This window comes from Ranitomeya imitator, chromosome 2, assembly GCF_032444005.1.
Source record: "Ranitomeya imitator isolate aRanImi1 chromosome 2, aRanImi1.pri, whole genome shotgun sequence".
Lineage (NCBI taxonomy): Eukaryota > Metazoa > Chordata > Amphibia > Anura > Dendrobatidae > Ranitomeya > Ranitomeya imitator.
This window is the reverse complement of record NC_091283.1, coordinates 837625524-837639366: the sequence shown is the minus strand read 5'-3', so window position 1 is coordinate 837639366 and position 13843 is coordinate 837625524. Positions and strand designations below refer to the sequence as shown.

Genomic DNA, 13843 nt, shown 5'->3' with positions numbered 1-13843 from the left:
AGGAAGTGAAGCAATGTGGTGGCCTTTGTGTGCCGCAGAACCACAGATCCACGGTACATCGATAGCCAACTTTCCATCGTCTTGAGTGTAGAGTCCACCTGTCCACGGACGGACTAAGAGGTTAAGGAGACATCACCAATTTTATGTGACTATTACTAACTTGACCTTTGCAATTTCATCCATTTTTTCAAACTGTACAGTTCTGTAGATGTTTCTTTCATACATCTTGTGTTGCCATTTTTCTCTATCCGCCCCTATAGCGTCCATTTCTTTTGGTTCAGCCACATCCGATGCTGCAAACGCACTGATCCTGTGCAGGTAAAGAATGGCACCGAATTACCTATGAATGAACTTAGGACTGCAGAAAGCATCGTAGTGTGTCATGATGTGCGAACGGTGGGGACTTAGTGGCCACTGGGATCCATTACTGGTGCAACCAGCGCATGAACAGGGCAGGCAGTGATGGGCGGTAGCTTCTCAATGACCAGTCAGACTGGCTTTATGCCGATAGTCACTTTGGCACAACCCTACTTGGTGAAAATTCCTGCGGAGATCAATATCCAGGTTGTGATGGAACTGGAGCTAGTTTGCTTAATGGTTACAGTGGACAAGGCGAGAAGTGATCGGGGCTTGTAGTAGTGTGAATAGTGGCAGGTCATGGGGTGAAGATGGAGTTAGAGGCATGACTTCGGAGGACGAGGCTGTATACATGTCCCCTATAGCGGTCACCTCTGGTTACAGCGAGTCCCGTCAGTTCTGCCCTTCGTGCCCATGGTCGTCCGCTCTCCGGTCGTGCAGAGGTTTAGCAGATTTTGTGTATCAGGTGAGATCTCTGTCGGACGCTCCCCTCCGCCGCCCCGGAGCCTCGGATTATTCTGAAAATTATTAGCCTTAATCTTCTGAATGAAGAAGCGATGACAGAGGTCTCATATGTCCGGTGTCTGACGGTCCAGACTCTCCGGCCCCTGATATTTGCTTTATCTCCTACTTAGTGGACCACGCGTGGCACCATGGCCGCCGATGAGCACCAGAAGGTAGAATGATAGGACGCCTGTCTCTTTACAGCCATGCTTGTGGTCTCCTCTGAGACTGCTCATGTTCTGCTGTCTCTTTGCTGACTGTCTCTTTGTTGCTTCAGCCGTCTCTTGGGTCTGTAGTCCGTCTATACGTGGTGGTGGCGCTTCGTTCCTAGTCTCATTCTTGAATTCTCTTGTGTCCTATACTCCAGTCACATCCAAAGCTGCATATATAATCCAGTAGGTTTCCATTTATCGGCTCATTTCTGCCCCCTGTTGGTGCAATGTCTGCACACATTCCTGCCTGACATGGAAGTATTGCTGATTATAATCTCAATCCTGCAGCTTCTTTCATGTGAACCTTGTATTTATGATGTTCCTCTGTTATTCTGCCTGGAAATGTGAATAAACTGAGAACTGCGTATTACTGTTCCCTTGTGAATAATGCCGACCCCTGTATCCTGCATCAACAAGGGGAATGGTAACGCCCAGTTGTCAGTTTACAGCGATTCCATGAGGAGTACCAGAAGGACGGTGTGAGCGTGTGGCGGGGCTGATAGTATTAATAGAGGAATATGGCTCCTCCACCTCTTCTCTCATTTCCTCACACTTCTATCTGAGCATTTATTAGTTAAACCTGTATCCCGGAAGCCGGGAGACCGTCAGTATGGAGATCATCACAGCTCCACCAGAGATTATCACTCAGCTCTCCCAAATCTTTCTCGTTATCCGGAGGATGTAGCACTTCAGGGGACTGGGAAAGCTGAGTGACAGGTCTGCAACACAACAGGACATGAGAAGTGATGGGAGAAGCTTAGATGTTTCCGGAGGATTTCTCTAATAATATCTGCACTGATCCTCCTTCCATATGGTACAGTCAGGAGGGGTCTGGTCAGGGGGGATCTCCCAGTACAAAACGGGGATCTCCTGCTCCGCGTGACGTCACCTGATCCCTCAGGGATTTCGGCCGTGAGTGGTTCTAGGATTTAGCAGAACATGGAGTCTCATATTGCAGAAGTCCGAGCTCAGCCCCCGCTATCAGATTATCCGGACCCCGTCCTGCGCTATTTCCAGAGCCCGCACCATGTCCTGCCCCGTCCTCCTGTAGTCCTACTATACCTCACTGATCCATCTATCTATCATCTATCTATCATCTATCTATTATCTATTATCCATCTATCATCTATCTATCTATCTATCTATCATCTATCTATTATCCATCTATCATCTATCTATCTATCATCTATCTATTATCCATCTATCATCTATCTATCATCTATTATCCATCTATCATCTATCTATCATCTATCTATCATCTATCTATCATCTATTATCCATCTATCTATTATCTATCTATCATCTATCTATTATCTATCTATCTATCTATCTATCATCTATCTATCATCTATCTATCTATTATCTATCTATCTATTATCTATCATCTATCTATTATCTATCTATCATCTATCTATCTATCTATCTATCTATCTATCTATCTATCTATCTATCTATCTATCATCTACCTATCTTCTATCTATCTATAATCTATCATCTATCTATAATCTATCCATTATCTATCTATCTATAATCTATCATCTATCTATCTATCTATCTATCTATCTATTATCTATCTATCTATCTATCTATCTATCTATCTATTATCTATCTATCATCTATCTATCTATCTATCTATTATCTATCTATCTATCTATCTATCTATCTATCTATCTATCTATCTATCTATCATCTATCTATTATCTATCTATCTATCTATTATCTATCTATCTATCATCTATCTATTATCTATCTATCTATTATCTATTATCTATCTATCATCTATCTATCTATCTATTATCTATCTATTATCTATCTATCTATTATCTATCTATCTATCTATCATCTATCTATTATCTATCTATCTATTATCTATTATCTATCTATCATCTATCTATCTATCTATTATCTATCTATTATCTATCTATCTATCTATCATCTATCTATTATCTATCTATCTATTATCTATTATCTATCTATCTATCTATCTATCTATTATCTATCTATTATCTATCTATCTATCTATCTATCTATCTATTATCTATCTATTATCTATCTATCTATTATCTATCTATCATCTATCATCTATCTATCTGTTATATATTATCCATCTATCTATTAATAAGTATTTGATTCTTTGCTGATTCTGTAAGTTTGCCCACTGACAAATACATGAACAGTCTATAATTTTAAGGGTCGGTTAACTTTAACATTGAGAGATAGAATATCAAAAATAGAATCCAGAAAATCACATTGTATAAATTATATCAATTTCTTTGCATTTTGCAGCGAGAAATAAGTATTTGATCCCTCTGGCAAACAAGACTTAATACTTGGTGGCAAAACCCTTGTTGGCAGGCACAGCAGTCAGACGTTTGTTGTAGTTGATGATGAGGTTTGCGCACATGTCAGGAGGAATTTTGCTCCACTCCTCTTTGCAGATCATCTCTACGAGTCTACATCATTAAGATTTTCAGGCTGTCACTTGGCATTTTTTTTTTCTCACAGAAATAGAATCTAAGTGCCAGACTAACTTTAATTATTCACCGACATAAAGCACTGTATTTTCAAATTACAAAGAATAAGCCCCAATAAAACTTAACATTCAATAATTATGTAAAAATATCAACCACATAACACACACGGCCTTAAAAACGTCCTTTGTTTGGCTGGAAGATACAGGGTGCGCAATATCTCTGGTTCGCAGGCTATCTGTACCCTACCTTGCCGCAGAGGTTGGCACCCTAGGTCATGCGCAGTGGCGCCCCCACTCAATGTAGGCTCGCCCCGACTCACCCTGATAGGCCCTGTCGTGCAAGAAAAAAAACAGCATAAAAATGCATAAAAGTGTCACCAATAGTCTATTCACCCATGTGCCTAAACATTGCACATTGCCCAGTGCGATATAACATGCTTAATGAATATTGCACCTTGTCCAGTGCGATACAGTATGCATTGATAATATTGCACAATTATTGCACCTCTTCCCAAAACCAGTGTGATAATAAACACTTGGGAATCTATACCTATGCACTGTGCCTAGACTTCTGCCGAGGCCACGTCGTCTAGCCCTATACAAGCCCTAGCGCTGCCCAGGGACACAAAGTAAATTATAAATAGCAAAAATAGATATCTGTTTAGGAACTAGGTTAACAATGCAGTGACAGAAAATTATTAGCGACAATTTAACCAAAATCACTCGGATTTCTGATATATTAATCTCAATCGATTTCAAAATTAAACCTGTTTATCTCTAAGGCAATCTCGACGCGTTTCGCCAAAATTGTTTCTTCAGGAGACATAGTACCAGATCAAAGAGAAACAGGAGGTGAATCACACTGGAGGAGTGTGTCCTGAAATGCAGAGGGGAGCGATATCCACCCCAAAGCCGCAGGTCACTCTCAGCCTTGCACACCTTGTGCTCGCTGGATCTTATATACACTAACCTCCTCGTGGAACTTGGCAGCGCACTTGTGAGACTCCCTCCGGGTTAGGGAGACTTCGATCTTCTGCCTCGCACGATCACCACTTCCGGTCTGTGGAACGCTAATGCGCTCCACACCACGCAGGCGCCCATCGTCCTGTGCGATGACCTCATCAGCGCCTTATCCAATAACCTAAATGCATTGCATTGTACCGCTATCATAAGCTAATTGACAGCCATATTTATTGAAACGCAAATGCGTCGCACTTTGCGCAGGTCACCTTTATGCGGGTACAGTGCACTACTGTAAAAAATAAACAAAACACTTTTTTGGGACTCAAACCCACGCTGAATTCTCAGGCTGTGAAAATCAAATAAACACGATATAAAGATGTAATACTAGAAAATGATACTGGCCAAACCCCATTAGGGGCAGTGGGTCACGGGATTTACATCCATAAGGGACTTTTTCAGGGGAATTGGGCAAAGACCATCTACACAAAGGAACCAAATTGTAACTGATCATTTAAGCCCTGTGGTTTACCACTTTTCATGCGAATAATCCATTTCGTCTCTTTTTGGAGAAATTAATGGTTCTGTAGCCCATTCCAGCTTTGTGCAGGTCTATGATCTTGTCCCTGACATCCTTATAAAGCTCTTTGGTCTTGCCCATGGTGTAGAGGTTAGAGTCTGACTGATTGAGTCTGTGGACAGGAGTCTTTTATAAAGGTGACTATGTAAGACAGCTGTCTAGAAATGCAGGTAATGAGTTGATTAGGAGAGTCTAACTGGTCTGTAGGAGCCACAACTCTGAATGGTTGGTAGGGGATCAAATACTTATTTCTCCCTGCTAAATGCAAATAAATGTATATAATTTATACAATGAGATTTTCTGGACTTTATTTTTGATATTCTATCTCTCAATGTTAAAATTAACCTACCCTTAAAATTATAGACTGTTCATGTCTTTGTCAGTGGGCAAACTTACAAAATCAGCAAGGGATCAAATACTTATTTCCCCCAATGTAGATGTTCCAGGTGGTTCAGGACAGTAAAAGTCTTTATTTCTGCATCCCTTGTAGTCGATGGTAGTGAATAAGATCAATATCAGAAACCCTGGTGTTCTAGGGCAGATAAGCCTTAATATTTGTGGATCGCCCCCAGACACAGGGCCACGCGTTTCGGTACCGGGCCTCTCTGCTTCGGTTCTGAGGCTGTCACGGTGGCTAGACCAAGTCCGCGACCCTGCTAAGGGGCGTCCAATAAAGGTGATGCAGTCTGTCAGGGGTTCGTGACGCCACCTGTGGTGTTCGGTCAGGGTGACCGACGCTGCTGTGGGGTCCGCTGGGGTGATGGAATGGCAGCTGGATGGTATACCTTCCCACAGGTGAAGTATGTCCCCAGGGCTTCCCAGTAAGGTGGATGGTGATGGTGTGAGGCGCAGTCAATAACGAGGACACAAGGTTGCAGTCTCTTTACCTCTTTACTGAAGACTTCAGGATCCTCAATCCAGAGCACGTTTAACAGGGCTATCAGAGACCGGCCGGTCCGATGGGCACTTCCAGAGTTTCCCTCGCAGATGGAAATCGTTGCCTACCACTAGCGCCTGTGTGTTGTAGTCCTACCCTGCTGAGCATTCGGAATAGTCCTCACAACTTCTGTTCTCGTTCGTTCGTTCTCTACAGCTCTCTCTCTCTCTTTAGTTCCAGATGTTACTAGTTTCTCGTCCCCCAGTATGTTTTGGCTGTTATGAAAGGTAATTCAGTACCACAATGGACATAGAGGTCAGCGCACATACAGTGACCTGGCAATAACCCAAAAAACAAGAACGAGCTCTGAGACGTGGGAACTCTGTTGACCGCAATCCCTAATCCTCTCCAACCACACTAAAGGCAGCCTTGGATTGCGCCTAATGCTCCCTATGCAACTCGGCACAGCCTGAGAAACTAGCTAGCCTGAAGATAGAAAATAAGCCTACCTTGCCTCAGAGAAATACCCCAAAAGAAAAGGCAGCCCCCACATATAATGACTGTGAGTTAAGATGAAAAGACAAACGTAGAGATGAAATAGATTTAGCAAAGTGAGGCCCAACTTTCTGAACAGAGCGAGGATAGGAAAGGTAACTTTGCGGTCAACACAAAACCCTACAAAAACCACGCAAAGGGGGCAAAAAGACCCTCCGTACCGAACTAACGGCACGGAGGTACACCCTCTGCGTCCCAGAGCTTCCAGCAAGCAGAAAAAAACAAATTGACAAGCTGGACAGAAAAAAACAGCAAACAAATAGCAAAGAGGAACTTAGCTATGCAGAGCAGCAGGCCACAGGAGCGATCCAGGAGGAAAGAGGTCCAATACTAGAACATTGACTGGAGGCCAGGATCAAAGCACTAGGTGGAGTTAAATAGAGCAGCACCTAACGACTTCACCACATCACCTGAGGAAGGAAACTCAGAAGCCGCAGTACCACTTTCCTCCACCAACGGAAGCTCACAGAGAGAACCAGCCGAAGTACCACTTGTGACCACAGGAGGGAGCTCTGCCACAGAATTCACAACATTTGGCTAGGACGCACCCGTATGACGGGAAGGCCTGGAGGTCTTCCGGGACCCTAGAGACGCCCCTCTCCCAATGTTGCCCCTTATGTCTTCTTAGGAAATTTAAGGTAGACAGCCAACCTATAATTAACTGTCCTGCGGAGTTTGAAGTAAGGCCTGAAGTCAGTTACTCCCGTGGTGTTCCGGCCACCGGCTACGCGCCTCAGTAGGATGTTGCCTCGGTCTCACGGCACGACTCCTACTGGCTCTCCTTTGTGCTTGATCTCGTTTCTCACTGTCTCACAATATCCTTCCCTTCTTATCTCTTTCTTAGGATTACGCTGTAAGGGTGTGCAGGCGCGGTTCCGTAACGTTCTGTTCTGTTCGCTAGGCACCTGCCAGGTTCCCACGCCTGACAGGGACCCCCCTGTGTCTTCTCCCTGCAACACCCCCTGCCACGGGATGTTGCCTGAATCCAACCTAGTCAGCTTCTGACTAACTTCCTCCCCAGCCCCTAGTTTTACCAGTGTGAGGAGGGGCCCAATAAATAAAGCCTTTTGCTCCCCCTAGTGGCCGGAGTGTGAAGTGTAATGTGTGATACCTGGTCAGGAGAATTCCTTCAGTGCCATCAGACGTACCATCACTCCCCTTAGTGGCAGAGTGTCATACTGCAGCGACCAGGTCTCTGGGGCGCTGCATTTGCATCCCTGGTGGTTTATGGTAGTAAAGAGCTTGATTTTTGCACTCCCAGTAACCTGTCATTGTGAATGGGATCAACATCAGAGTCCCTTGTTCTCTAGGGAAGGAAAATTATCTATATACACATCCATGGTGGTCTGCACCAATGAAGGAACATTTAGCATCCTTGATGGTATAGGCTAGTGAAGGAGTATATTTTAGTATCCCTGGTGGTCTGGGGCAGAGAAATAGTCCCTATTTTTGATACATGATGTCCTGTGATTTGCGCACCTTCCCCTGACTATATAATAGCCATTTAATTACTATTCCGTGTCCTAAAAGGAGGTTAGCCGATTATTAGGAGCGTTGTCCACGATTAGAAAAATATAGCAGTTGTCATTCAGAAACAGCGCCACCCCTGACTATGGGTTGTGTGTGGTATTGCAGCCTATTGAAGCCAATGGCGCTCAGTTGCACTATTACTCACGGCCCATTGATAGGAAGTTTTGGAAGAACAACCTGTTTTTTATTTCTCATCTGTCCTACCCCGTTGTGTATTCTCCCCTACACTACAGCGCACCCTGTAGGCCATGGGAAACATGACAATGCGTCAGGAGTAGAACCATAGCGCTCAGTGGTGCTCTATGGCTTCCCATAGGCCGATGTCCAGAGACTTGCCTTGGTTTATGGTATGTATTGGATACATTGTATCACTGTTCCCATGAGAAGGCTATAGGTGCACGGCAATCCATAGGCTCCTGTATGATTCCGGATCCATAGAGCGCAGGGGACGGTGACGTCTGATACTTCTGATGATAACTGTGTGACATGCGACCATTGTGGAGAAGACGAGGGAATAGCAGGGCGACAGGTACCTGGGTGTAAAGTCACCGCTGTCAAGGCTGCAGGTAAAATCAAGACATAAATCAAATAAAAGTCAAATATAATTCCTGATAGAAAGGGGAACATTCTGCTGTCCGGGAGGGAGCGGTCCCAGCGTGAGCTATGTGGGGGGAAGGGATTATGGCTCAGGTAGGAATTGGATATAAAATGCAGAGAGAAACGGAGACACAAAGTAACAGAAGTCGGTAAACGTAACGAGAGGGAAGTGACCGGGGTGATAGGAAGCCATGTCCATGAAAGCGCTGCTCCCCCAGGTCTGGGTAAGTCCAGAAGTGCGATTCTCCATAGTCTGACAGCCCACAACGCAGGTGGAAACGGAGAGCAACTAAGTTATCAGATCCATCAATTTATGGCTGGAGGCAACGGATCTTACAAGGTTTGTAAAAATGTTGTCATTTCAAATTGCTGCCAATCATTAGTCTCAGTGGTCATCTGAAAGCTGCAGAATGTCAGCAGAGGCTCGACAGGAAAACCCCTTTAAATTTTCCACCCTTAAATTCAATGTAATAATGGCATTCTCATACCAGTTTATGTGACCACTATCATCCCAAAAGTAGAGCTCAAGATCAGAGACAGAAGGTTGCAATTAACTTGTGAAGCTTAATTAATAGCATGTGTTATACTCCAGAGCTGCACTCACTATTCTGCTGGTGCAGTCACTGTGTACATACATTACATTATTGATCCTGAGTTACATCCTGTATTATACCCCAGAGCTGCACTCACTATTCTGCTGGTGCAGTCACTGTGTACATACATTACATTACTGATCCTGAGTGACATCCTGTATTATACTCCAGAGCTGCACTCACTATTCTGCTGGTGCAGTCACTGTGTACATACATTACATTACTGATCCTGAGTAGCATCCTGTATTATACTCCAGAGCTGCACTCACTATTCTGCTGGTGCAGTTACTGTGTACATACATTACATTACTGATCCTGAGTTACATCCTGTATTATACTCCAGAGCTGCACTCACCATTCTGCTGGTGCAGTCACTGTGTACATACATTACATTACTGATCCTGAGTTACATTCTGTATTATACTCCAGAGCTGCACTCACTATTCTGCTGGTGCAGTTACTGTGTACATACATTATATTACTGATCCTGAGTTACATCCTGTATTATACTCCAGAGCTGCACTCACTATTCTGTTGGTGCAGTCACTGTGTACATATATTACATTACTGAACCTGAGTTACATTCTGTATTATACTCCAGAGCTGCACTCACTATTCTGCTGGTGCAGTCACTGTGTACATACATTACATTACTGATCCTGAGTTACATCCTGTATTATACCCCAGAGCTGCACTCACTATTCTGCTGGTGCAGTCACTGTGTACATATATTACGTTACTGATCCTGAGTTACATCCTGTATTATACCCCAGAGCTGCACTCACTATTCTGCTGGTGCAGTCACTGTGTACATATATTATATTACTGATCCTTAGTTACATCCTGTATTATACCCCAGAGCTGCACTAACTATTCTGCTGGTGCAGTCACTGTGTACATACATTACATTACTGACTCTGAATTACATCCTGTATTATACTCCAGAGCTGCACTCACTATTCTGCTGGTGCAGTCACTGTGTACATTTATTACGTTACTGATCCTAAGTTACATCCTGTATTATACCCCAGAGCTGCACTCACTATTCTGCTGGTGCAGTCACTGTGTACAGACATTACATTACTGATCCTGAGTTACATCCTGTATTATACTCCAGAGCTGCACTCACTATTCTGCTGGTGCAGTCACTGTGTACATACATTACGTTACTGATCCTGAGTTACACCCTGTATTATACCCCAGAGCTGCACTCACTATTCTGCTGGTGCAGTCACTGTGTACATACAGTACATTACTGATCCTGAGTTACATCCTGTATTATACCCCAGAGCTGCACTCACTATTCTGCTGGTGCAGTCACTGTGTACATATATTACGTTACTGATCCTGAGTTACATCCTGTATTATACCCCAGAGCTGCACTCACTATTCTGCTGGTGCAGTCACTGTGTACATATATTATATTACTGATCCTGAGTTACATCCTGTATTATACCCCAGAGCTGCACTAACTATTCTGCTGGTGCAGTCACTGTGTTCATACATTACATTATTGACTCTGAATTACATCCTGTATTATACTCCAGAGCTGCACTCACTATTCTGCTGGTGCAGTCACTGTGTACATACATTACATTACTGATCCTGAGTTACATCCTGTATTATACCCCAGAGCTGCACTCACAATTCTGCTGGTGCAGTCACTGTGTACATATATTACGTTACTGATCCTGAGTTACATCCTGTATTATACCCCAGAGCTGCACTCACTATTCTGCTGGTGCAGTCACTGTGTACATATATTATATTACTGATCCTGAGTTACATCCTGTATTATACCCCAGAGCTGCACTAACTATTCTGCTGGTGCAGTCACTGTGTTCATACATTACATTATTGACTCTGAATTACATCCTGTATTATACTCCAGAGCTGCACTCACTATTCTGCTGGTGCAGTCACTGTGTACATACATTACATTACTGATCCTGAGTTACATCCTGTATTATACCCCAGAGCTGCACTCACTATTCTGCTGGTGCAGTCACTGTGTACATATATTACGTTACTGATCCTGAGTTACATCCTGTATTATACCCCAGAGCTGCACTCACTATTCTGCTGGTGCAGTCACTGTGTACATATATTATATTACTGATCCTGAGTTACATCCTGTATTATACCCCAGAGCTGCACTAACTATTCTGCTGGTGCAGTCACTGTGTTCATACATTACATTATTGACTCTGAATTACATCCTGTATTATACTCCAGAGCTGCACTCACTATTCTGCTGGTGCAGTCACTGTGTACATACATTACATTACTGATCCTGAGTTAAATCCTGTATTATACTCCAGAGCTGCACTCACTATTCTGCTGGTGGATTCACTGTGTACCTACATTACTGATCCTGGGTTACATCCTGTATTATACTCCAGAGCTGCACTCACTATTCAGCTGGTTCAGTCACTGTGTACATACATTACATTACTGATCCTGAGTTACATCCTGTATTATACTCCAGAGCTGCACTCACTATTCTGCTGGTGCAGTCACTGTGTACATACATTACATTACTGATCCTGAGTTACATCCTGTATTATACCCCAGAGCTGCACTCACTATTCTGCTGGTGCAGTCACTGTGTACATACATTACATTACTGATCCTGAGTTACATCCTGCATTATACTCCAGAGCTGCACTCACTATTTTGCTGGTGTAGTCACTGTGTACATACATTACATTACTGATCCTGAGTTACATCCTGTATTATACCCCAGAGCTGCACTCACTATTCTGCTGGTGCAGTCACTGTGTACATACATTACATTACTGATCCTGAGTTACATCCTGCATTATACCCAGAGCTGCACTCACTATTCTGCTGGTGCAGTCACTGTGTACATACATTACATTACTGATCCTGAGTTACATCCTGCATTATACCCAGAGCTGCACTCGCTATTCTGCTGGTGCAGTCACTGTGTACATACATTACATTACTGATCCTGAGTTACATCCTGCATTATACCCCAGAGCTGCACTCACTATTCTGCTGGTGCAGTCACTGTGTACATACATTACATTACTGATCCTGAGTTACATCCTGTATTATACTCCAGAGCTGCACTCACTATTCTGCTGGTGCAGTCACTGTGTACATACATTACATTACTGATCCTGAGTTACATCCTGTATTATACCCCAGAGCTGCACTCACTATTCTGCTGGTGCAGTCACTGTGTACATACATTACATTGCTGATCCTGAGTTACATCCTGCATTATACTCCAGAGCTGCACTCACTATTCTGCTGGTGCAGTCACTGTGTACATACATTACATTACTGATCCTGAGTTACATCCTGTATTATACTCCAGAGCTGCACCCACTATTCTGCTGGTGCAGTCACTGTGTACATACATTACATTACTAATCCTGAGTTACATCCTGTATTATACTCCAGAGCTGCACTCACTATTCTGCTGGTGCAGTCACTGTGTACATACATTACATTACTGATCCTGAGTTACATCCTGTATTATACCCCAGAGCTGCACTCACTATTCTGCTGGTGCAGTCACTGTGTACATACATTACACTACTGATCCTGAGTTACATCCTGTATTATACCCCAGAGCTGCGCTCACTATTCTGCTGGTGGAGTCACTGTGTACATACATTACATTACTGATCCTGAGTTACATCCTGTATTATACTCCAGAGCTGCACTCACTATTCTGCTGGTGCAGTCACTGTGTACATACATTACATTACTGATCCTGAGTTACATCCTGCATTATACCCCAGAGCTGCACTCACTATTCTGCTGGTGCAGTCACTGTGTACATACATTACATTACTGATCCTGAGTTATATCCTGTAGTATACCCCAGAGCTGCACTCACTATTCTGCTGGTGCAGTCACTGTGTACATACATTACATTACTGATCCTGAGTTACTTCCTGTATTATACCCCAGAGCTGCACTCACTATTCTGCTCGTGCAGTCACTGTGTACATACATTACACTACTGATCCTGAGTTACATCCTGTATTATACCCCAGAGCTGCACTCACTATTCTGCTGGTGCAGTCACTGTGTACATACATTACATTACTGATCCTGAGGTACATCCTGCATTATACCCCAGAGCTGCACTCACTATTCTGCTGGTGCAGTCACTGTGTACATACATTACATTACTGATCCTGAGGTACATCCTGCATTATACCCCAGAGCTGCACTCACTATTCTGCTCGTGCAGTCACTGTGTACATACATTACATTACTGATCCTGAGGTACATCCTGCATTATACCCCAGAGCTGCACTCACTATTCTGCTCGTGCAGTCACTGTGTACATACATTACACTACTGATCCTGAGTTACCTCCTGTATTATACTCCAGAGCTGCACTCACTATTCTGCTGGTGCAGTCACTGTGTACATACATTACATTACTGATCCTGAGTTACATCCTGTATTATACCCCAGAGCTGCACTCACTATTCTGCTGGTGCAGTCACTGAGTACATACCTTATCCTATCTGTTTATCTTCCTCTGGTCTTGGCTCTTGTGCTTTTATTACATAATAATGTTCCTGAGTTTATTAAGTCATATAACAGTTAATATCT

General features: G+C 43.5%; 1 protein-coding gene across 3 annotated transcripts in view; it reads left to right on the top strand.

Moving 5' to 3' along the window:
- Window positions 1-8804: 8804 nt before the first annotated feature.
- Window positions 8805-13843, top strand: part of CLCN1 (chloride voltage-gated channel 1) — an 80350-nt gene continuing 75311 nt past the window's right edge. For 2 of the 3 annotated variants that reach the window (XM_069754233.1, XM_069754232.1), the window contains exon 1: window positions 8805-8869. In XM_069754233.1, coding sequence (XP_069610334.1) covers window positions 8837-8869 — 33 coding nt within the window. In that variant the 5' untranslated portion in view covers window positions 8805-8836. Of the gene's footprint in view, window positions 8986-13843 lie in introns of all 3 variants that reach the window. The other variant, XM_069754234.1, reaches the window with a different exon arrangement.